Source organism: Bacillus rossius, chromosome 17 (assembly GCF_032445375.1).
Source record: "Bacillus rossius redtenbacheri isolate Brsri chromosome 17, Brsri_v3, whole genome shotgun sequence".
Taxonomy (NCBI): Eukaryota; Metazoa; Arthropoda; class Insecta; order Phasmatodea; family Bacillidae; genus Bacillus; species Bacillus rossius.
Window position 1 is genome coordinate 30,432,008 of NC_086344.1, and position 22,991 is coordinate 30,454,998.

The window sequence follows — 22,991 nt, forward strand, 5'->3', positions numbered from 1 at the left end:
GCGGAATACCATCTTAATCAAGACACTACTATATCATTAAAGTTATACAGTAGTAATATATGTGTGTCTAAATACATTAGCTGTACATTTAAATAAATATTAAATAATACTTTGAGACTAAACCAATTAAATTTAATAAGTCACGTACTGCTTTGTTTACATAAGGCTTGGCCATAACATTCCAACATAGGTGCTACCAACATATCAGAATTACAAAATATGTAATAAATTTTTCATTTAGGAGATACATTTTGGTTGTAATAAGAGATTTTAAAATGCATAAACTTAACGTTTTCTATTAGAAAGACTATTTAACATTTTAACATTAATTCCTGACTTGTGTGCTAGATGTGTTTCTGGTATGATTTGCCACTAGCGCATCCTAGTAGGTGCGAGGAAAACTAGCCCTGAAATCTTCTGGCTTCTCTCTCGAGTTGACACACTATGACATGCAGGATGGCTGAATATAACGTTGGCTGAAACTTGGGCATCGTCGGAAATAAATATACAATGAAGGAAGCGAATAACCATTGAGGAAAGAGCAAAATATTGTTCCATGTTTGGTCACATTTGTTGCATTACTAATTAATTTCATTGGATTTCATGCACTGGAAAAAAAATTAAAAAGTAAAAAAAGATGAAGTAAGATAATGAATGCCAAGGTTAACCCGCAAACCGGATAATCTGCACTCAGAAATTGGGAGTCTACTGTAGTTGTATTTTGGTACGTTATGGTTTTATATGGTGTAATGTTTTTTTTATTTGCATTTCTCCAGATAATCTTGAAAATAGGTGTTAGAATTTCAAGGTCTTCTATTTTCAGTAAAATTTTGTTGAACTGGCAATTAAATTCATACTGTTCTATACCAATATTTTTTCTTTTCTTCCAGGTGGACAATACATGATTAGGTAGTTACTAGATTCTGAGTGAAGGTTAAACTGGATTTTTGGTTAAGTAGGGAAAATGTTAAATGTTTCTGTATGCAGATGGGATTTTTCAAAATGCTCTCATCTTCACCCCTCTTGTGTCTAATAATTAGAGACCAGAGTTTATGGTTTGATTTTTAGTCCAATTTCGTTTTTGAAACTGAATGTTTCGGTGAAGTTTTTATTTTTGTAAATTCTGTTGTGTAATACTTTTTTTTAAGTAAAGGGTTATAACCTTATAAGTTATAACAAAACCATTTATTTTAAGGAACAGTTGTTCGTAACAGCTTTAAACCGTATAATATTACAATATCAATAAGTACGAGAATTTCGGGGTAGAGTGAAGGTAGCTTATAAACTAGGGGGTAAATGATGTAAATAATTTTTTTTATTTATTTTTTTATTGAAAGAAGCTGAAATCAGTGCTGTCCACGTTGCCCTGGGTTGTACCACACACTGTTCCGAGCAGTCAACAGTCCGGTTCCGCGCCGCTAACAGCCTTCTTCCATCCCGGGGCATAACCACCCGAAGAAGAAATAGCCGACAGACATTCCGACAACGAGGGCTCCCCCCAGCCACGCGTTGAAGGTCATGTATATCAGCATGAAGGAGTAGCCGAGCGACAGGAGAACTCCGTGAAGCACGGACAGGAGCACGTACCTCCACTCGAAGAACAGGGACAGCCTGCAACCAGAGAGAGATTGGTTTTTATTTATTTTTTTTCCTCGGGATGAAACTAAGGATCTTGCCTAGTCGGGGGGGTGTGTGTGTGTGTTAGTGAGAGGCGGGATAAACGTGCGACGCTCGCTGGCGAATCTACCGCGGTCGTCGCCTCGTAAGCGCAGGGCTGTGTCGTGCACCGGACAACTGTGACCGTGGGCAGCCTACGATTCACGCCGAGTATTCGACATGCCCGAACATTACCGAATACTTGCCTTCGGGTGTCTTCGGAATTCTTTTGTTTAGGTGAAAAAACGTCTGTTTTAAATGCCGGACATAAACAAAAAAAGGTAGGAAGTTTCATAACAATAATACAAATCAAGCCATAAAATCTAAGACTAATACTTAAGTAAATATACGAACATTCTTATCTTTTACATTCATCTTGCAATGTCAAAAAATTAAAATGTGATGTAATTAACTTAAGATTTATTTGTTGTTTGGATATTGTTGCGCAAGTAATAAGTAAAAAAAAATTACGTGAATGCCTACTGTTCATCCTTTGTCTTGGTTTGTTAGGTCAGGTCAGTTACATTATAAATACTTTAAAACTAAACAAACATTAAAAATAATTCATATATTTTTAATGTCCGCTTAGTTTGAAAGTAATTATAATGTAACTGACCTGACCTATTCCATCATTTTAATTAGGCATTCACGAACACACGGCAAAATAAAAAAATGAATTTTTTCACCCAAACAAAAGAATTCCGAAGTCACCCGAAGGCAGGTATTCGGTAATCTTCGGGCATGTCGAATACTTGGCGTGAATCGTAGGCTGCCCCTGTGACCATTAACATAATTAAATTTTAATTTTTTTTTTTAAACTGCGACATGCCCACGACAGTCGTTAGACTCGGATGGTGGGCACGACAAACATATGTGCTCCCAACCAACCTCGTCGACACCATAGCACAGCGGTTACCAATTTTTTTTTTCCGGCCAGGGAACACTGTGATCGACTTTTGTAGGCGGAACCCCCCGACACACTTCAAAGGAAGTTATTTGACAATAACTGTGCCTGCTTTATCTGATATTCGTCCTGACTCACGGAACCCCTGTTACCGCTGCCATAGCAGGTGTAAAATAACCGCATGTGGCCAACACACGAAGGCAAGAGTACCACATGTTAGTGGTAACGAACACTTAAACATAACCACCACAACAAATACAATAAACACCACAAACATTATTAACTACATACAACACAAAATAATAAACAAAGAAAAAGAGAAGAACAGAAAACCTCTTGTTATAACTACATAAATGTAATTAGCGATCAAATTAAATTTTAGGGCTACAATTAGATATATAGACCCTATGCTTGTGTTAGATGTGTGTTCCAGAGATAATTCTGGACAGTAAAAAATAAACTAACCAAAGAAAATATTTTTTTTTGTGAATTAACCACTTAACATTGTTATTTTCTTGAAGGATTTTGTAATACAACAAATAGTTTTTTATACTTCTTGATAGTGGTAAACTAAAGTAAAAAAGTCCCTTGAAAATTCCTTAATTTTTTGATTGCACAAGAGGGTACGAACCTTGTAATTTTTACACTATTTAATGGTGAAAACTTGAAAATTAGTATTTAAAGGTTCTGATAGTATCTGGTGCAGAAATGCAGATTTACAACAACTTATTTTTAAAGTTCAGCTAAAATAATTTTTTTTTTATTAAATGAATAAGTTTGGAACTGGAGAACTCTTAAATTTTAATTTCCAGTAGACTTTTGCAGAGTTAATTTTTTTTTGCCACTTTACCTTGGTTTTTGGTTGTACATTAAGTACTTGTATATTGTTTACTTAAATTATGTGGAAAATATGTCTTAATAGGTTTTGGTTTTCTTTCCAACATAAAAACCGGGAAAATTCTGTGAATAGTAGGTCTGTTTCATATTGTGTAAAAAAAAAATTTTCTTATGCATGTGTAAAAAGTTTTTACATAAATTTTATTGAAAGGTCCTGAAGAAATCATGAAATTGCTTTACATCCTGGAGAAGTAATTGTTATAAAAACTAATTCTTTAATTTTTAAAAATAAAGAAATTTAAGTATAATTAAATTTACAATGAATCACAGTCATTCATTCATTCAGCTGGTTTCGTAAGACTAACTCCGATAGAGCACATGACATAACTTAATGGTGGTTGCTGTTTGCAATATTTTCCCTTGTCTTTCCATTGTGCCCTTCTTAACATTAATAGTGAAACACAATTGCAATTGATAAGCAGTCAGTATGCAAATAATTTGAAGATATTTTAATTGATAGGTACACACATTATAGCCTAATGGTCGTATTTACATAAAACTACTTTATGAGAAATGTATGAATTTGGAAATGTGTAAAATTTGGAGTTTTTAACTTCAAAATATTACTTACTAATTTTAGGTTTTAAGAAATGTAAAATCATAAAAAATATCAACATTGGTGATTCCTTGGTTTAATGGAGTATTAGAAGAAGCCATAAGTTGCTGTTTTTATTGTTACCTGACTCTGTTTCCATTTTTTTTCTTCCTTGAAATGAAACTTTTGTGTACAACGATGTCCCTAAAAAAAAAGATAAACAAGCCTCTGTTAAAATGACATTCAAGGTACAAGGGAACAACTCATCATGAAGTAATGCTTAGTTCATATTTATGACTGGCAATTTTTGGTTTGAAATGGTTAGTATGATTACTGTGTACAGTTTATTGCTGCTACCGTGAATGCTGAGATACACTGGAGCCTCGTTATGTAGAATGCCATAATGGCTAATGTTTGCATGTTGCAGATTCAGGCATGGTCGTTTATGTACCTTGCAGATATGAAGAGACAAGATTTTATGATTTTGTTTTTAAAATGACCATTTATGAATTAGGTGCATATTTACTTGGAACAAAATATGTATTCTAATTAAGTATTTCCAGAATCTGTATAAGGTAAAAGTTATGTGATAAGCAAAGCAGTAGGTATCCCTTGCAAAACATTAGTGATTTTTTTTTATATGTTTAAGGAAAACATTTATGCAATTTTACTGAAATTTTGATTGATTACATTTGGTGTTACGGTGTATACTGGCATGTATAGAAGGTGTAACTTAATTTTTATTGCAATTTACCATAAAACTCATGTCCCTACAGATACGGCATTCCAGAATGTATCTCATTGTTCACAGCCGACGACACACTAGCTGTAAACAGAAGAATTTCTGGACCTATGTTAAACTACATTTCGGCCTCCGCATTAGGTTCTAAACTATTTTTCCAAAATTTTTTTTTTTTTTGTTAATGTGTATATTTTTTTATATAGTGATTTCCGACCACATTTTTCTGATGATCCCCTGGCAACAGCTAGTTAGTGCATTGTTGATGCTTTATTCATAATCCAGTTTTTCTATAATTAGCTTTGCCATCATATTGGCATGGTATTGGTTGAAGAGATTTAAAATTAGAATGCCCTTAAAAACTGTTGGATCCGAAATTGGATCTGTTGTATATTTCATCCTGTCATCTTAGTTCCAACAATTTTTTTTTCCTTCGTAAGTTTCACAAGTTGAATTTCAAAAATTTGATTTTTTTATGTTCAATGTGTGGCAGTGGCATACCTACAAGGAGGGGTACATATATGAGCAGTGAAAAGTCTTCTGCCTGTGGACTGAAGTAGTGAAGTGTGGGTACATCAGTTAGTTAATAATTTTAAAAAAAAAAAGGGGGGGGGGGGGGGGGGTTGTCTGTAAAGTCGGTTCACAGGCGATAATTTTACGTGATAACGTCATAAGAAAAACATTGACAAAAAATTGCATAGGTACTTTTTAATTTTCAAATATTATTTACAGTTTATGCAAATCTAATTTAAATAATTTTTTAAAATATAATCACGAAAAATTAGTTATAAAGCCCGCCTTAACCTGTTTGATATTATAGAAGATTTTCTCGCACGGTGGTTGGCCAGTTCTTGCAAGCTCGGCTGAGGCGGAACGTGACAATTTTTTTCCGTGCAGCCGGCGTTCATCAATTTATAAGACGTTATCACGTCAAAAAAATATATATGTATTTCTTCAACATTGAGAAAAAGAAATTTTTGTGTACCCTGGTGGTAAAGAACATCATGTCACAAAAGTAGCTTGGCTTCTGGGTTGTAGCCGCGCCGGAAGGCGAACACATCACCGACGTTTCGGTCGACATTGCAGTCGCCATCATCAGGGAGCAGTTATCTGCTGCCTTTTAATACTCTCGCCTGAGAGGGGGAGTGTTTCCTGATTGGGTTTAGCTGTGAGCCAATCAGAGTCTTCCTTTATCCCGGTTGGCCTATTTGGTTTGGCCAATCAGTGGCCTCTTCTCTTTACCTCCATAGCACAGATTTTTAATATTATAATGAGTGTAACTAAGCGTAAATAAAGTGTTGACACTTCCACATTAGGATTAGTAAAAAAAAAATTGTTCATCAGCCAGTCTTGAAGATGTTTGTCAGTCTTCCATTTCACTGACCAGTTGGATCATTTTTTTTCAATTATTAAGGACAAGAATGTATAGTGAATTCTAATAAAAATGAAATATCACTGTAAGCATTTAAATACACTGAAATGCAAGTTAATTCATTAAAATTAAACAGCATTTAACCAACATTCAATTCAAACCATAAAATCTTGTCCATCCTTTATGTTTCTTACAAATTATTTTTGATTATTATATTCCATTTAAAAATGTTACTTTGACTCTGAGCTCTGAAAGGTTAAAACTTCAAGGTTAGGACTTCAGACCCCAAAAAATAAGGAAATTGCTACACAACTGCGACACATTGCTATCTGTGAATACCAAAACTTACACGGAAGATAAGGATCTGTTTACAATGATTGCTCTTATCTATACTTGACCTTAGTGATTGTTTCTTCATGCTTCACCTACCTGAATGTTTTCAGGCCTTCGTACAAAAACCCAGCAGCGAATATGATTACCATTGACAGGATGAGTCCTATGAGTGAGTCTATTTTCCAAAACTGGAAGAGTATGGTTTCATTATAACCCCAGTGGAAGTAGTCAGCCTGGAAGATAGAAACAAGAAATAATCTCTCCTCTTCTCTCCCCCTCTTACACCCCCTCCCACCACACAGTTATTTTTTAATTATAAGATGATAGGAAAGGTCACATTGTGAACAAATGACGAGAATATAAAAACAATAACGCTTAACAGAATGCAATAGTCAGCCAGCTATTTTCATTACCGAGACCTGAATGTACAGAAATCATCAATACAGTGTTAAAGTTAAAAAAAAAAATTGCAAACAGTTCTTTATAAACTAAGTCCTTGAAATAAAAAAAAATAAACCAACAAATTTGACTATGATCATTAAAATCATATAACAAAAACCTCTTATGGTAACCAAATCTTATAATAAAATTATTTCAATGGTTGTTTTCTTTTACAATTGCATGATAGGATGTTTAAATAAGTTTAAAATTGAAATTTTTTTTGTTTATAATATTTGCATAGAGATTTTTCTTATGTCGTTATAATAATTATATGGCCAATTTTTTTTTTCATATTTGTTAATTTTTATTTGTTTCAAGCCCTTATTTTATTTTTAAAAAAAAACTTTTTTTTAATCATTATTATTTTTGTACTTTCAGATTTCCATAATGAAAATTTTTACCTGACAAAACCAACCCCATCGAATTTTGTCAAGTCTTTCAAATTCTATTATAGTTTTAGTAGTCTCATTATTCGTGCATGATGCAATGTTTTCTATCTTAAATTCCTTTAAAAGTCCCGAGTTTATTATTGGTTTTATTTTCATTACTTAAAGGTCCTTAAATGTCCTTTGATTTTCGACAGATCCTATAAAACTCTAATATGTCATTTCAGACACGTAAATTTAAAAAAAAAACTCTGTGTTGTATGGATTTTGTAGTCTTATGTTTTAGACTTTGGCCAGTAAGCAGTGTTTTGCACATGTACTTAGTACGTTTCGTTCGTTACCAGTTTCATACTTTAAGACCAATCAAAACACGGCGACGGCGAGCGAGCTGCGAGTTGGTGTAATCGTATTGATCGAGGTGGTTTTTGGCTGCTTGTGGATTCTCAAGTGAGTAGCTAGTTGACTCGCCAAGTGTATTCAAGGCGTAAGTTTTCTCGCTGTTTAAGGGCATGTGTTTAAAAGCCACGCCACGTTCGCACTTGTCGGAAATTACACTTTAAGGGAAGTACGGTAGATGTCGGACAGTCAGGTACGTCTGGGACAAGCAGATGTCACTACCACTGGAAACTCTGGATTATCTGGTGGTATCTCCTGTGATCGCTAAACATCAAGTTTTAGAGCAAATACATTCGGAAGATGGTGCCTGGCAGCGAATGTTGTATGGTAGGAACGTGAGGATTAACGTTCGAACACAAAAACAGGCCGAAACCAAATAGCTTCTGAAGAAACACCAAGTGCATCGACCATTTGTTTCGCGAACCCAGCTAACCCCGAGCTGTGCGGAGATCTTCCGACTGCCACTTAGTCGCGTACTTTCAAAGGGTTTGTTTTTTTTGATCTCGGCTAAAAAAAATTCTAATTTTTCAAGCTTAAGTTTGCAGAGTTTCCGTAAGTCCGTACGTGTCTCGCTGTTGCTGGACCATCAGGCATTCTGGACCGTTGGGTGCCAGACTATCAAGAAGTAGACGGTAGTTGGAGAAAAAGTTGGGTCTATTCTTCTCGTAACGAGCACTTAGGTTTCTCTCGCACCAGGGCCGGATTTAGAGGTCCGGAGGCCTCGGGGCAACAGAGGAGCGGAGGCCCCCTGGCCCCAAATTATTTTACAAATAAAATGAACAATTTTTTTTCAGTCGAGTTTTCCAATAAATAGTTTATTGTGAAATCAAGTAGATTCTCTTAGTATTTAAAAAAAACATACATAAATAAAATCGGAGACAAGAATTATATGAAAATAAATTTTAGTGTAAATGAATATTTCTGTTAATATTTAACAATAATATAATCATGTATGTGCACAGTACTGTAGGTAAAGGTAAAACAGCGAAAAAATAATATGAAAGGAAAAAATGTTTACAGGTGTTTACTTGTCGGAATTTGAAAGATTTTTTTTCCCCGAAGTCTCTATTGTGGGGACCCTCCGTTTGTGGAGGCCCCGGGGCTTTCGCCCCGGTTGCCCTCCCCTGAATCCGGCCCTGTCTCACACGCTCACAACTGAGAACTAGGTGTGCGTATTTCAAAACAATATCCTAGCAAGTTTCACCGACTAGTCTCGTGGATTTAGCTGCGTCAGCGTACAATACTTCGGTCTGGTAGCTCCAGGTAGCGAACTCCCCTGAACACTGCGACTGCGCTACCCTCCGAAATTTCGGAATAATTTTTTTCAATGCGGACAAAGATTAGTCGGTCAAAAGTCTGCAAACTTTGTGTGACTTTTGTTGGCAATATGATGATATAACCGATGCTCTTACCATTGTCGCCATGTTCATTCCCGGCATAGCGGATGCAGTCGTGCCCATTCCTGGCATGGCCGGTGCAGTTGTGGTTTTGTTGCATGGTCCCATTGTATTTCCACCCATTATCATGCAGGGATCCATCGTCGCCATGACAGACTCCATGGTTGCAGGGGTTCCGCACCTATGCATTTCAATATTTCACAAATAATTTTTTAGCTTTTCATAACAGAACACTTACACAGGGTTCATTCGCAGGACCGTCGAGTTGGGTTGAGTTTCGAGATTTATTTATAATGCTTGGGTTTACCCTGATGAGAATTATAAGTCTATTGCTAATGAAACTAATAGGAAACCTTAACAAGTTATGTGATAGGTTGAAAATAATCAAGTTTGCAGTTACAGCCCAGCTAATGTTTACAATATCTCTTTCCAAAATTGATTAAAAATTAAGTAATGAATTTTATAACCAAGATGTTTTGTTTTGTAAACTCTTTCAGTCACACTTTTACAAATATTAAGAATGTCTTAATTTCATTTTTTTTTTTTTTTCATTTTAATTTAATTACTTTTTTTTTGGGATTTTAATGTGTGGTAACAAATCTTACGTTATAAGTATAATATTAATGTATAATTATTTATAATAATTAATACAAGTAAAATAATATTGGTTTATGTCCGGACGAGCGGGAGTCTAGTGTAGCTAGCAAACGTACCAATGTAAATGTTGAAGTTGCAACGTAGGTTTCGTCTCCTCTCGATACCCGTCTCTGGTCCCGGAGACTGTTTCGCGTCTCACGGGGAGCGAGCCTACTCAGTTCAAAGCAGTAGGTCGCCACTGACTTGTACTCGTCTGTACCTTGCGCGATCGTCGGGCCGGACAGGAGGTGTTCTCGCGGCCTCGCAGACGACGGTCGCGAGCTATCTCGCTCGACGGCCACTTCACACGCTGTGAAGCCCCGCTTTCGTTCCTACGACCGTTCTGCGCTCTCCAAGCCGCGCCGGGCCACTTGGGATCCGAGAGAATGCCCGCAAACGTCGGGTATTTCAAGATAAGGTTGATTGACCGTGAGAGAAAAAAAATAAATAAAAAGAATTCCGGTTATCTTTTCTTTGTAGCCGTCACAGTACGACTTAATTGTAAGTGCACAAGGAAGAGTTCGTTCGAGGTACGTCGCAAAATTCAGCGTTCTGAAAACGTCGAATGATCGTTCTTTGTAAGAACGCGCGTTGGCGATAGTGTCGGCCAATCGAGGGATCGGAGCGCGTGACCTCCCAACAGGACGACCCGGGTTTGTTCCCCTGCAGGGTCAGACCCGGATTTTTTGCCAGTGGAGGTTTCTCTGGGTGCTCCTGCTTTCAACCCACTGGTATAGTTCTGTTACTGTTGCCAGACTGATAATACCTGGCTCGCTAAATTGAAAAATCTTTTTTTTTTTCTCTATACATCCATTATTGTTTTAATTTTTTTTTTAATTTTATATTTGTTGATTTTTATAAGACCATAAAATAGTGTTCATTGACAGTATTATTGCAGCTGTAGTCATTCTGAATGAAAGAAAAATATTGCAATTCTATACACACATTATTATTTCACAGGAGAAACTTGTACTAACAAGGCATTTCATTAAATATGTGCTATGCTCAAAAGGAGCCAAAGTTTTGTTTATTAAAATGGTATAACAAAATTTGTTGATAAAAGTTTTTAAACCAAGATGGGCCTGTTTCAGTTACTTCTCATTAGTTGTAAAATTGAATATTATCAAATGACGCACTTGATGAATACAATAATAAAATATATTACCGAAAATTCCGGTTCTAAATTTTCACTGTGTATAAATAAAACTTTTGTGCGCTATGGCATATATCTGGCCATAGAGTACACTGAAACAAGATATCGTGCATTGGAGAGATAGAGAGAGAGAGAGTAAATTCCCATTTAAATGCACACTGCAAGCTACAGATTAAACTCTCATTAGTAGGGAAATCAAGGTGGTTCTGGCTCACCCTTAGGTGAAGATGCACACAAGAGCCATCTGTCACTACATCCCTGCTTTCCCATCCCATCTCCTACTTGGCCCACTTCTTCTTTCCTGTTAATACTTTCGAATGCATGAAATCATGGGTTTTTATTAATAAATACGACTCTACTGTCATCAAATTGCCCTCCAATAATGTTGCGTTGACCTTAAAAACCTACTATCACAAAGTAAGTTTTATAGCAACTTTTATTTTATTTTTACATTAAATATAGGATGTCCATAAAAGAATTTCCCAGTTTCAATGGTATATAACAACAGTTTAATTTAGACTATTTACAACAAATCATATATAAATGTGAAGGTAAACTAACTTAGTTTATCTTACAAACGTCCAATATGTGCATCTTCAGTTATACAGCCCACAGCCAACCTGATGTCCGATTTTTCCCACACTTTGCTTAACACGTCCGGAGTAATGGAAGCAATACCTCTTCAATTCTGTGCCTCAGCTTTGGCATATCATTAGGTAGCAGCTGAACGTAGACACAATCTTTTATAAAGCCCCAAAAGAGAAAAAAGAAAGGCACGGCGTTATGTCAGGTGAACGTGGAGGCCAGCGGAAAAGAGCTCTGTCGTCTCGACCATTACGACCAATCCAACGGCCAGGAACTTGACTTTCAATCACTCTCACACAAAGAGATTCCAATGGGGAGGACTGAAATCAGGGGCTTAGCCAGGGAGGGGGGGGGGGGGGTGTAGGGGTTAACCCCCCCCCCCCCTTAGCCCCAAATCTTTAATTAATTTCTTATTCATCACTCAAACAAATTTCATATTAAAATTAATAAAATTTTTACCATTACAATATTTAAATTTAAGTACCGAAAACTGCTAAAATAGCAATATTTTACACCTTAAAATCAAAATTTTCCTGGGGGAGGACCCCCGGACCCCCCGCTTTAATACGGGGGGCTGGGGGGGGGGGCATGCTTCTTAACACCCCCCATACACAAATCCTGGCTACGCCACTGAATGAAATTACAGATTCACTCTTAGGAAACTGCATAACACAAAAAGCTTTACTCTCAGGAGTTGCCATTTTGTGTAACTTATCTAAAACTGATTTGTGTTATTCTTTGTGATATTTAACCAAAACTTTTCAACTCTTACAGTTGATACTGTTAAAATTTATAACTGGGATATTATTTTATGGACATACTGTATTTTAATGCACACAGCCCCAATGTTTGGGGAATTAATTTTTAAATTATGTTGAGTTTTAAAGAGCACATTCTGAAAAAAAAGCTTTTATAACTTGTTCACATGTTCATTTTCAAAAATCTTTTCGAAAGTAGTGTTTTTGACTTCTGTGCTACTTAGATTATAGTGTTTGGTTGGTAATACAATATTTTCTGTTTTATGAGCTATGAATGTTTTATGTTATGGAATGAATTATAGTTTATCTGTACACAAACATACATAGCAAATTAGTCCTATGTTTGACAGAAAGAATATTAAATTGTTCTGACAAAGAATACAGTTCTTCAATTTTATTCAGATAGTAAGTTGATAATCAGACTTTACTGTTGGTTATAAATATAAACTTTATTGTTGAATAATCTCACACTAGAAACACTGCTGATAAACAGTAATCACTTTCTTTTGTGTGCACAGTCGTGATAAGCTTTGATAAGCAGCAGATACTGCTCATGTTCAGTAATCATAAAAAAAAAAAACAATATGTTTGTTACTATGCACTGGGTGAAGTCAACTGTTTTCATATTGCGAAGATTTGAAATATTTCAGATTCCTTTCTGGGCCTCTACATCACAGTCATGCTACCTGATTCTCAATATATTTTTGTTACAAAATTTATGTACTTTATTAAACAAACATTTAATACCTAGCAGATCATTATTTTAAATTTCATAGTGTTTACATGTATTTTGTCTGTTCTTTGTATAGTCTGTTCTTTTTTTAACATATTATATTTCAAATTTATACACTTTCGTATATAGTGCAAAATGAAATTCGTATACATTTTGCTGTTCTTTTGTTCATCTAAATCTTAATTATTTTTGTTATTTTAGTGCTTGTCTGTTGTGATCACTGAAAATGTGTGGTATGTTTGCCTTCGTATGTGTTGGCCAGTTGCAGATGCACCCAGATGCTGTGGACTTTCCCTCGGGTTGTGCTTGCCTGTTCTTGGCCTACGGGGGGGGGGGGGGGGGGTAGAGAGAGAGAGAGAGAGAGAGCGCGTCCACATACTTGCAGTGATTACATTGTCTCAGGTCTGTATGTGTCTTGACCACCGTAAAAGTCAGTTTGCCTGTTGGTGAGCACGTCACACATAAGGTCCCGATTGTGCTGCTAAGATAACCCTTACAATACAACCAAAATCGTTACATCCTACTAATGCCCTGTTAACCAATTTCGAAATTTTTTGAGGCCAAGTTAATAAAAAAAAATTTTATATAACTTTAATGTAATTTGATCTCTTTGCAATACCGAGGTTTGTATTAACCACGCTATTACAAAATTTAATCACAATTTTTGTATTATTTCTGAATCAAATTCAAATAAAGTTACAAATTTTTTTCATTTAATACACACGACACATGTAAAAAAAAATAGTATATACTTCAAACAAACTTCACACAATTTCATACAGCATCAAATGTACTTTTTTTTTAGGGAAAAAGAAACACCAATTTAAGGCTGACTACACCTGTAACTCAAAAACATATTTGGTACTCCACTACTTTTACAGGGACTAAGACGAAAGAAAAAAACCAAAAGTTCAGAAACTACGTACAAAAAGACATACCATCATTTTGGAAAAGTACGTAATTTCTTAACTATTTTTCCCCAACCTACAATGAACCAAAGCAATGATGGCATCAGCATTATTTTAGTTGGAACTTCACATTATTCTGGAATATTTGTACTAACCATCCATCACTACGTGTAATTGTTTTACCTTTGGAACAAAAAAAAAAAACAATTTTGTAATACGTAATGTCCATACATTTGTATTAAAAAAGCTAATATGAACTATAATTCCTATGTAAATTCTAGGGACTGTTAAAATGTTTTGTATTAATGAGAGTTCTGTGATATCAGGGTTGGTATAAGCTTTGAATATATATACTGTATAGAAGTCGCCAGCCCAGGTTAAAATTTCTAATATGGTTTGAGGTAGTTGGTTAATTCACCGCCGCAATCGCCACCATCCCTAGGGCATCGACTTGTGGTGGTCCCTAGCGGACAAGTGTCGAACTCTTCAAACACCCCTTCCCCCTCCTGTTGAACGACCTTCAGCTGCAGTTAATGAGTGGTAGGGGGGTGCGGGGGAAAGACAGCGGGCGACAGTGCTGCGCTCTGACGTGCAAATAACAACCTAAGACGATACAGGACGTTACGGCAGCGCACTGCAGCGGTGAAGTTCCCAAGCTGCTCATCGTACGCTCCTGAAAAATGTAGAGTAAATCCTATCCACTCGCGACTTCTATACAGTACCGTAGAACCCTGTTATAATGTTTTTCAAGGGAGCACAAGAAAAAAACATTATAAGCAGGAAAACGTTATAAGCAGGAAATCTCAAATTTAGCACTTAACAATGTTCGAGCTTTGTACCAATGGACTCACCAAGCTATGTAAACAACTTTAATGTTAAAACCAAAGATAGTATACTTGAACCATGAATTTTCTGAAACAAGCCCACAATTTTTCTACTTCGTCTTGTTCCCTGGTTAAATTTTGTTTGTCTTTAAAGATACACAGCCACTTATTTGTAAAATTGTCTCACGATTCATGATGACAACATTAAGAGTGAAAACATATACTCCATTGCCACCTGAAAATGTTTAATTTTGGGATTCCTACGTATGAATGAAAAAAAAAATTATTTGTAAGCAATAGAAAACACCTTTAGTTATGCCCTCGCTCAATGGTTGGTAACTTAAATATCGTAGGACTATGTACGTGCATCTGAATACCCACTGGAATGGCAAGGAAGAGAAGAGTTGACTAAGGGTGCCAACTGACACGTAACTATGAACATTGTGTACCTTCAGTATATTGCATAAAATTGTATTTTAACAAACTTCATGTATTGTATGGCAGTGATTGTAAACATAAACATACATAAAGGAAACTTTTTATCGTAAGTGTTGGAATAATTTGGTTTTAAAACAATTTTTCCCTCATTTATTGAATTTTAGAAAGCAAACATTATAAGCAGGAAATTACACTATTTATGAACATTATATGCAGAAAATAAATACATTGTCCTTATGGGGGAAATATTGGGACTTTAAAAATATGACATTATAAGCAGGAAAACATTATATGCAGGAACATTATAACAGGGTTCTACTGCACTAGATCTGAGCGTAAATGTACTAGACCACTAAAAAAACTTATAAAAGTACTAACTGTGGACAGCCTGGCCAGGGTGCACTGGGCTAGGCAGCGCTGCAATAGCCCACACGGCCCGCCCTGCCGTCGACCGCGCGTATTCCAAAATGGAAATGTTTCTGCCACTTTAAAATATCACCTAACATTCATTTCATTATGTAATGAATATTATTTGCAAGTTAAATTTTATGCATATTTTGAAAAAAAATTTTTACATGCACAAACAGCTCACAGGTTCGAAAATCCCGACAATCGCAGTGGTGCACAATTTAATCTCGAAATTGAGATTAAAACTGAAAAGATTGGGATATCTCGGAACCGAAAATTAAAATATTTGATAACGTGACATGATTTGAGACATGTATTTGAGATTATTTATCCTAATTTATTTGACGGAGGAAATATTGAAGCCATTTTCCATCCAGTACTACTTTCCAACTCTGTAGTCGAATATGGTTGGAGGGAGACAAATGACTGATGGTGCGGCAGGGCCTAAAGCAACATGGCCGAAGGCCAGTGGCGGATCCAGGATTTTGGTTTGGGAGGGGCTTGACCCAGCTGAGGCTAGGCGTTATCAAGGCAAACACTAAAACAATAGTGGACCCAGATGCTTTTGGAGGGGGCTTGAGCCCCTTAGCCCCCCCCCCCTCTCTGGATGCGCTACTGCCGAAGGCTGAGCCACTCACTCCGGAGCCGGCTCGAGGGACATGGGGTCGCCTCAGCTCGACGAACTAGCGGAGCAGCGCCAGGATCTCGTCCTTCGTGTTCCGGAGCTGGGGCAGAGACTCCACGGAAGCGAGACTCCATCGCAGCTGGTCGTAGCTCTCCGACAGGTTCAGGACGCTCCACCTCTTCAGGCGCTTCTTCCTCCGAGGCGTCCTCGTAGCGGTGCCCACAATGTGCTCCGAGAACAGTTGGAACTGGAACGCGTTCAAGCAAACCAATTAACAGAGTCCTAGCGGGCATGGGCGTCGCAAGGATATATTTTTGGGGGGGACTTCAATTGATTTAGTTGTTTGAGGAATATCCATCCCTTGGAAAAAAAGTGGGGGATGGGGGGGTCCTCCCCCGGGAAAATTTGGGGTTTGAAGGTGCAAAAAGGTGGTTTTTAGGCATTTTTCTTTCCGAAATATTCTAATTATAGTTGGTTGCAAAATATAATTTATTATTTATAAAAAATATTTTCAGAGAACAAATTTGTAAAAACACTGTTAACATATCTGCTGGTGCTATATCCACACAAAATCATTAATTTAAACATCAGGAGAAACTACGAAACTAAATATATTATTGGAGGGGATGAAATTGAAGACTTTTATTATTGGGGGGGATGTGTCCCCCCCCCCCCCCGTCCCCCCCGGTTGCGACGCCCATGCTAGCGGGTGTATCTGTTAGTAATACACTCTCGCAGGTTCTTCTAATGCGGTATCTCGTCAAGTTGGTGTTTGAGTGGTGGCCACAGAATTATATTTCTGAGAAATGAAGACAAAGGTGTAATGTAAGTCCCTTGACTGCTTTCAAGAATCTCTACCGAGTGTCATGGGTAAAAATTACCTATTCTGTTTTAGGTATTTTCACTCTTCAAAAAAATACAGTTTAAAAACTAAAGTACAGAAACAAAAATACTCGTCCACCCTCGACGAGTTCTTAAATGCTTTTCGTAAACCACCAACTCTCTGATATCTTGATCAGTGTTTTAAAACTGTAAAACATTGTAAACTATTGTCAAATAATGTGGAATATTGGTTATGTTAGGGTAGGTAATCATAATAATTAATTACTAAAAACAAATTTTAAAGTTTGCTAAACTACCACAATATTTTTAAGTATTTTTAATTGAACCAACATAACGAAACTGTAAAACTTCAATTAGGTAGGTACCAAAAAGTTTGGAAATGATGCAATGCCTTTTCAAAATTATATAAAAAATAATTAGGAAGTATAAACATGCACTATTAAGTTTCAGATTTATTTTTTCCTTCGCATGCAATCCTGGGCTTGACATTTGCCACAAAATGTGAAGGCTTATCATCGACCAGTACCGTAGCGTAATTGAAAATTTTGTTTTTTATTATATTGTCTACAGTCTTAATCAAAACTTTATTGCATCTTTATATATCCCCAATACCTTCTTTCAATTTTAAACCCATGGCTTGCCAGGGACACCATTACGGAGAGCCCAACCCCCCCTCCCCCACCCCAACCCACCACCAACCCTTTCCTTGGCATCCGACCATAGATCTATGCTAGCGCGGTATTATTAAGGCTTTACACTATCACAACAGTGTCACAGCATACATTGTCAATTTATGTAGGCTACTATCACACACAGATTATAATCTGGGTATCATGTAACCTCTATGAGAGTACTGTAAAATGGGGTGAATAGGAACAGTGGGGTGGAAAGGAACAAAACTTCATGTAAATATAAAAAAAATCATGTGAAGCATAATTGCAGTGCAATGTCTGAGTTAATTTTTTGTCAGTTTGCTAACATGATACTAAGATGAGAAATTATATTTTACACTGTTGGTACCACTGAGTAACAAATAACACAGCTGTAAATTTTGTGCTCTAGATTCTATGAAATATTTATTCCCCAAAACTTCATCTGTAAGTATAATACTACACTTTATATACCTTTAATGTAACTTATTTTGTGTTAACCTAAGGTCTATTTAAAATTTTTCTTATGTATATATATATACTTTTTCTTTTCAAACATGTGATGCTAACATTTTGTTTTTGTGAGGTTATGTTTATGTAACTGTGGGGTGAATAGGAACACTGAAGAAGAGTGTTCCTATTCACCCCACTCTGTATAGAACATGTTTGTAGGTTGTTTCCTTAACATAGAGTAAAAATATATACTCTGAAATATATTCCCGATATTACGTACCAGTTTGTATTTTGTTTTTGTTGCAGATTATGACGTGTGCCTAAACAATGCCACGAAAATATCAACCAGTTACTGAGCGTAAGCATGCAGATTGCCCACCACATATTCTCAAGTTGGCTGTTACGCACATTCAAAATGGTCTTTCTTATAGAAAGTGCTCACAAAAATACAACATTCCAACGACAGTGTTGCACAGACACGTTAAGAAAGGAGATAAAATAAAAAAAAAGGTGGACAGACAGTTTTAAGTGAGGAGGAAGAGAAAATATTGGTTGATCGTCTCCAAGTGTGTGCTGAATGGGGATATCCCCTAGATTCGCTTACCTTGCGATTAATTGTAAAAGATTTTCTTGAGCGACAGGGAAAGAATGTGCCCAGATTCAAAGACAATACACCTGGTCGCGATTTTGTTTATTCATTTTTAGAGCGTCATAAAGAAGCTCTGTCAGCTCGGATGTGCCAGAATATTAAAAGGGCCAGGGCAGCAGTGTCACATGATGTCATATCTAAATACTTTGATGAACTGGAGAAAGAGTTGATGAATGTTTCCCCTACTCATATCATCAATTTCGATGAAACCAATTTGAGTGATGATCCTGGAAAGCGTAAATTAATTTTCAGGCGGGGTTGTAAATACCCTGAACGTGTATTGAACTCTTCCAAAGCTTCCATTTCAGTCATGTTCGCGGCAAGTGGAGATGGGAAAATCTTGCCTCCCTATGTCGTGTACAGAGCACAACATTTGTACGACAGTTGGAGGGTAGGTGGACCACAAAACTCAAGATACAACCGTACCAAATCTGGTTGGTTCGATAGTTTTTGTTTCAGTGATTGGGTGGAGACAATCGCCATACCCTATTTGAAGAAACTTGATGGGACAAAATACTTGATTGGGGACAATTTAGCTTCTCATCTGTCAGTTGACATCATACAGCTCTGCAACATTAACAACATCAAATTCATATTTTTACCCACAAACTCTACACACCTCACACAACCTCTCGATGTTGCGTTCTTCAGACCCATGAAGAATTCATGGCGTCAAATCTTGGAAGAATGGAAGAAGGGACCAGGCCGAAATGAGGCATCTGTACCCAAAGACAAATTTCCTGGCTTGTTAAAGAAGTTGGTTAGCACACTTAAAGAAGACAATGTACGATCTGGTTTCAGAAAGTGTGGCATTGTGCCTTTATGTCGGAACAAAGTCCTTCAGATGTTACCAAGCATTGACAGCAGCGCCCAGAACGAAACTCAATCAACTCAACAGTCCCCAGCAGTGCAAGCCATAGACAGTACTTTTAAAGAGCTGTTGAAGAGCTTACGGCAGTCTGACTCTCCCAAAACCCGACAGAAGAGAAGAAGAGTTACGGTTATTCCTGGCAAAAGTATGGAGGTGAAAGACTTTGAAGAATCTGCAGTTGTGTCTGAACCAGGACCCTCAGGACTAGAAACAAATGGTAGAAAGCTTGCTGGAGGGGCCCCCACAAAGAAGACCAAAATTCCAGTAATCACAGAATCATCATCATCTGATGACTCAGATTATTGTGTACAAGAAAGTGATGAGTACACATTGCAAACAAATTCTGAAGAGGAACCACGTTTGGGAACTCATGTTAGTCATGTCACACCGGTATCGACAAGTGTTCATCATCCAGGAGACTATTTGGTGGTTAAAGTGTACGGGAAATCAAAGAATGTCTTCAGACTCTATGTCTGCAAAGTAATGCATCCAGAAGATGATGGTTACGTAGGAGTCTTTTACAAAAGGAACCCTCAAACATGTAGATTTTTCCCAACAGATGAAGAGGCATTTTTCAGTTCCGAAGACATTGTCACAAAATTACAACTTAGTGACACAGAAAAGGCATCTTCCAGATTCAAAAATATGATTAGTTTTAAAAATGATCTCAGTGATCTTTTTCTGTATTAGATACAGTTAGCTTACTGTTCTTCAAATAAGAATTCTCTCTTTATGTGGAGAGAACTGGTAGGTACCAATGTGCATTTCTGAAGTTGTATGATTTACTCAGTAGAAAATGTATTTCTTTCTAAGTATTAACAATATTTTTCGTAACACTTATGATGATGTAAAATGAAAAGGGTATATTTTGTGTATTTATAAGTTGAAATTTCATAAAAAATTGTATTTTCGTATTAAAATGTTTTATATTCAATTAATAGTGTGTTCCCGTTCATGTCTAACAATTACAACCTGTTCCTATTTGCCCTACTAATGTTTGAATATGAACAAAGATGAATTCAAATTGTTGTTCCTATTCACCCCTCTTTGTGGGGTGAATGGGAACACCGTTAAAAAAATTAATAACTAACAAAAGGAATTTTTAAAGAACACTTGTTGCTTATGGTATTGCAAGAAGAAGGAAGGACCTAAGTTTCTGGCATAAATTTATTTATATATGTTTGTGAATAAAGTTACTTTTTTGTGCTTGAAGTTGGAAACTGTTCCTATTCACCCCATTTTACGGTACCTATTCCGTTATAACCTAAACCCTCTTAAAAATTTTTCCATTATAAATAAACTTTGAGAATTCTACTTCAATTAATGAAAATATAAATAATACTGACAATTTATTAGTTAGTAGATATATAAGTGGAGAAAATTAAAAACGTTATGGTACAATAAAACCTTAAAACATTAAACAATTTAAATTTAAAAAAAATTCATGTCAAAGATTTTTGTAAACATGCACACTCAAATTTTTTAATATATAAAGTATATTAAGTATACTTTGACAGAATTTTTTCGTACTTTATGAATCTCAAAGTGTTCATGAAAATTATCACTTGAAGGTGATGAATAGCCACTTTAAGTTATGGCGTGGTTACGCGGGAGTCTGAACTACTTCAGGTGAACATGTTCAGCTGTTGATTGTGGTTACACAGTCTGAACATGTTTCGTTCGAGGCCATTTCCCATTTAACTTAAACAGGTTGGCAAAGTAGTTCAGATCGACAAATCTTCTACATTAGCCTCTGATTGGCTGTTTAGAATATAAACAGTCCTTTGCAGAAATTCAAAATGGAAAGTATTCCTGGCACAAGTTAGAGTAATATTTTACCGAATGCAACAAAAAAATATCAACAGGTAATTATATATAGTACTTTTTTTTTAATTGATTCTGACCTTAATTATCTTAAAACTGAGATAGGTACTCTCGCTCAAAAAATAATAAAAAAGTTTAAAAAATATTACTGTGCAGGTTGTTTGAATTCCCGATTTGTAAAAAAATATTGAGCAATATGAAAACACATTCCATTTCTGCAGGTAATCCTTTTTTTTTTTTTTTTTTTTTTTGTTATGGTCTCCAGCCAATCAGCCAACGACCAAATGCAGATAATCCTGTATAGACAAGTGAGAAAATCCCCCGTTTTCTGGATACAAAATAGAGAAGATCAACAGAGTCATTCTTTGACAGACAATCGGTTTTAGAGCTAAACAGACTTTTCAACAACTACCGTGTAACCGTACACTTTCGCGTTTGTAGTAAACGTGTTTACTTAAACATCTTGACCTGAAGTAGTTCAGGGTCCCGTATAACCGTGCCCTTAGAAATTGTTACAAGATGGTATGATATGACGTATTTCAAGTCGCATTTTTAAGCTTGTCATTGCCATATTGTTACGCCCAATCAGTTTCTCTTGTGAAAATAGTCGTTTAAAACTGTTTCCACAGTGGAAAGCACTATAACATCAGTAAATGTTTTGAACGTCTTACCAATATGGCGCAAAGATTATCTAAGGAAAAATGGCCTAACACATCACTAATCATCATGGAGGAATATGTCTATGAAGTTGGTGTGTATTCTAGAGCAGCAGTTCCCAAAAGGTATTCCACAGAACCCTAGGTTTCTGTGAGTCTGAACGACTGTCATGTGAAGCAAGCACAATTGTTCTCAAATAAATTTCTTTGAAAGAGTCGGGGTTCCGCCAAAAGAAAAGTCGTTTATAGAGTTCCCTGGTTCAAAAAAAAATGGTAATAGCTGTTTGAGAGTAATCTACATTTCACAGTCTTTTAGGTGAACCTGAATAACTGCATTTTGTGTAATTAATTTTTGCATTTTCTTCTATTCATCCCTACTGTGCTTGCAAACACCTTACTACAGTAACGATACGAACATTAAATTTTAAACTTTAACATTTATTTACTCACTTTGTTTACTTACGATTTAAACATTGAGGATTTAATTTTAATTTCTGCTTATAGCATATGTGCTGTATATGGTTGAAAAATTTTGTTAATTGGTTGAAACACTGGCATTTCTGAAGCAAAGCCACTTTTCTAGAAATTAAAAATGCCATCACCCAGCCTCTGTAGAAGACCCGGGAAGTACCTGATGGGTGCTACGGGCATCGCGGTGCTGTTGTTGTCCGGGGGGACGCCAGGCTAGTGGGACACTAGGCCGTTGGTGATGAGTCGTGGGTACTCTGCCCCCGTGTGCTCCGCCAGGTACGCGGCTTGAAATCTATCCTGAACTTCCCTACTTGGTTGTACGTAAAATTATATTTGAAAATCCAAAGTCACGGTAGAGAATGTTTGTCACTTGTTGACTACTCTAGTGATTGCTTATGCGTAAAAACGTGGAGGCCTAATTTGGCAGACATAACACTACACTTGATTAAG

At 36.4% G+C, this 22,991-nt stretch overlaps 2 protein-coding genes across 3 annotated transcripts; one reads left to right on the forward strand and one right to left on the reverse strand.

Annotated features, from left to right (window-relative positions):
- Positions 1-1,309: 1,309 nt before the first annotated feature.
- LOC134540699 (protein SLC31A2-like) lies at positions 1,310-21,452 on the reverse strand. 2 transcript variants are annotated; one of them, XM_063383578.1, is made up of 6 exons: positions 21,121-21,452; positions 16,138-16,371; positions 9,072-9,237; positions 6,533-6,669; positions 4,137-4,196; positions 1,310-1,611 (listed from the first exon to the last, which is right to left on the reverse strand). In XM_063383578.1, exons 2-6 carry the CDS (start codon positions 16,158-16,160, stop codon positions 1,419-1,421), a joined length of 579 nt encoding a protein of 192 aa, XP_063239648.1. In that variant the 5' UTR covers positions 16,161-16,371; positions 21,121-21,452; the 3' UTR covers positions 1,310-1,418. The 2 variants fall into 2 exon arrangements, with proteins under 2 accessions (XP_063239648.1, XP_063239649.1); XM_063383579.1 differs by lacking the exons at positions 16,138-16,371; positions 21,121-21,452 and adding an exon at positions 9,770-10,095.
- On the forward strand, positions 17,846-20,788 carry LOC134540779 (uncharacterized). Its single transcript, XM_063383695.1, has 2 exons — positions 17,846-18,064; positions 18,377-20,788. The coding sequence occupies exon 2, from the start codon at positions 18,805-18,807 to the stop codon at positions 20,278-20,280; it is 1,476 nt and encodes a 491-aa protein (XP_063239765.1). The 5' UTR covers positions 17,846-18,064; positions 18,377-18,804; the 3' UTR covers positions 20,281-20,788.
- Positions 21,453-22,991: the final 1,539 nt, after the last annotated feature.

Bases quoted from the DNA above. Each gene is read 5' to 3' on its own strand.
- LOC134540779 (XM_063383695.1), top strand. From the start codon at position 18,805: ATGTGCCAGAATATTAAAAGGGCCAGGGCAGCAGTGTCACATGATGTC.
- LOC134540699 (XM_063383578.1), bottom strand. From the start codon at position 16,160: ATGTCCCTCGAGCCGGCTCCGGA. The intron at 9,238-16,137 runs GTGAGTGGCTCA...TGAAATGCATAG, and splicing joins TCCCTCGAGCCGGCTCCGGA to GTGCGGAACCCCTGCAACCA. The intron at 1,612-4,136 runs GTAACAATAAAA...CTCTGGTTGCAG, and splicing joins AAAAATGGAAACAGAGTCAG to GCTGTCCCTGTTCTTCGAGT.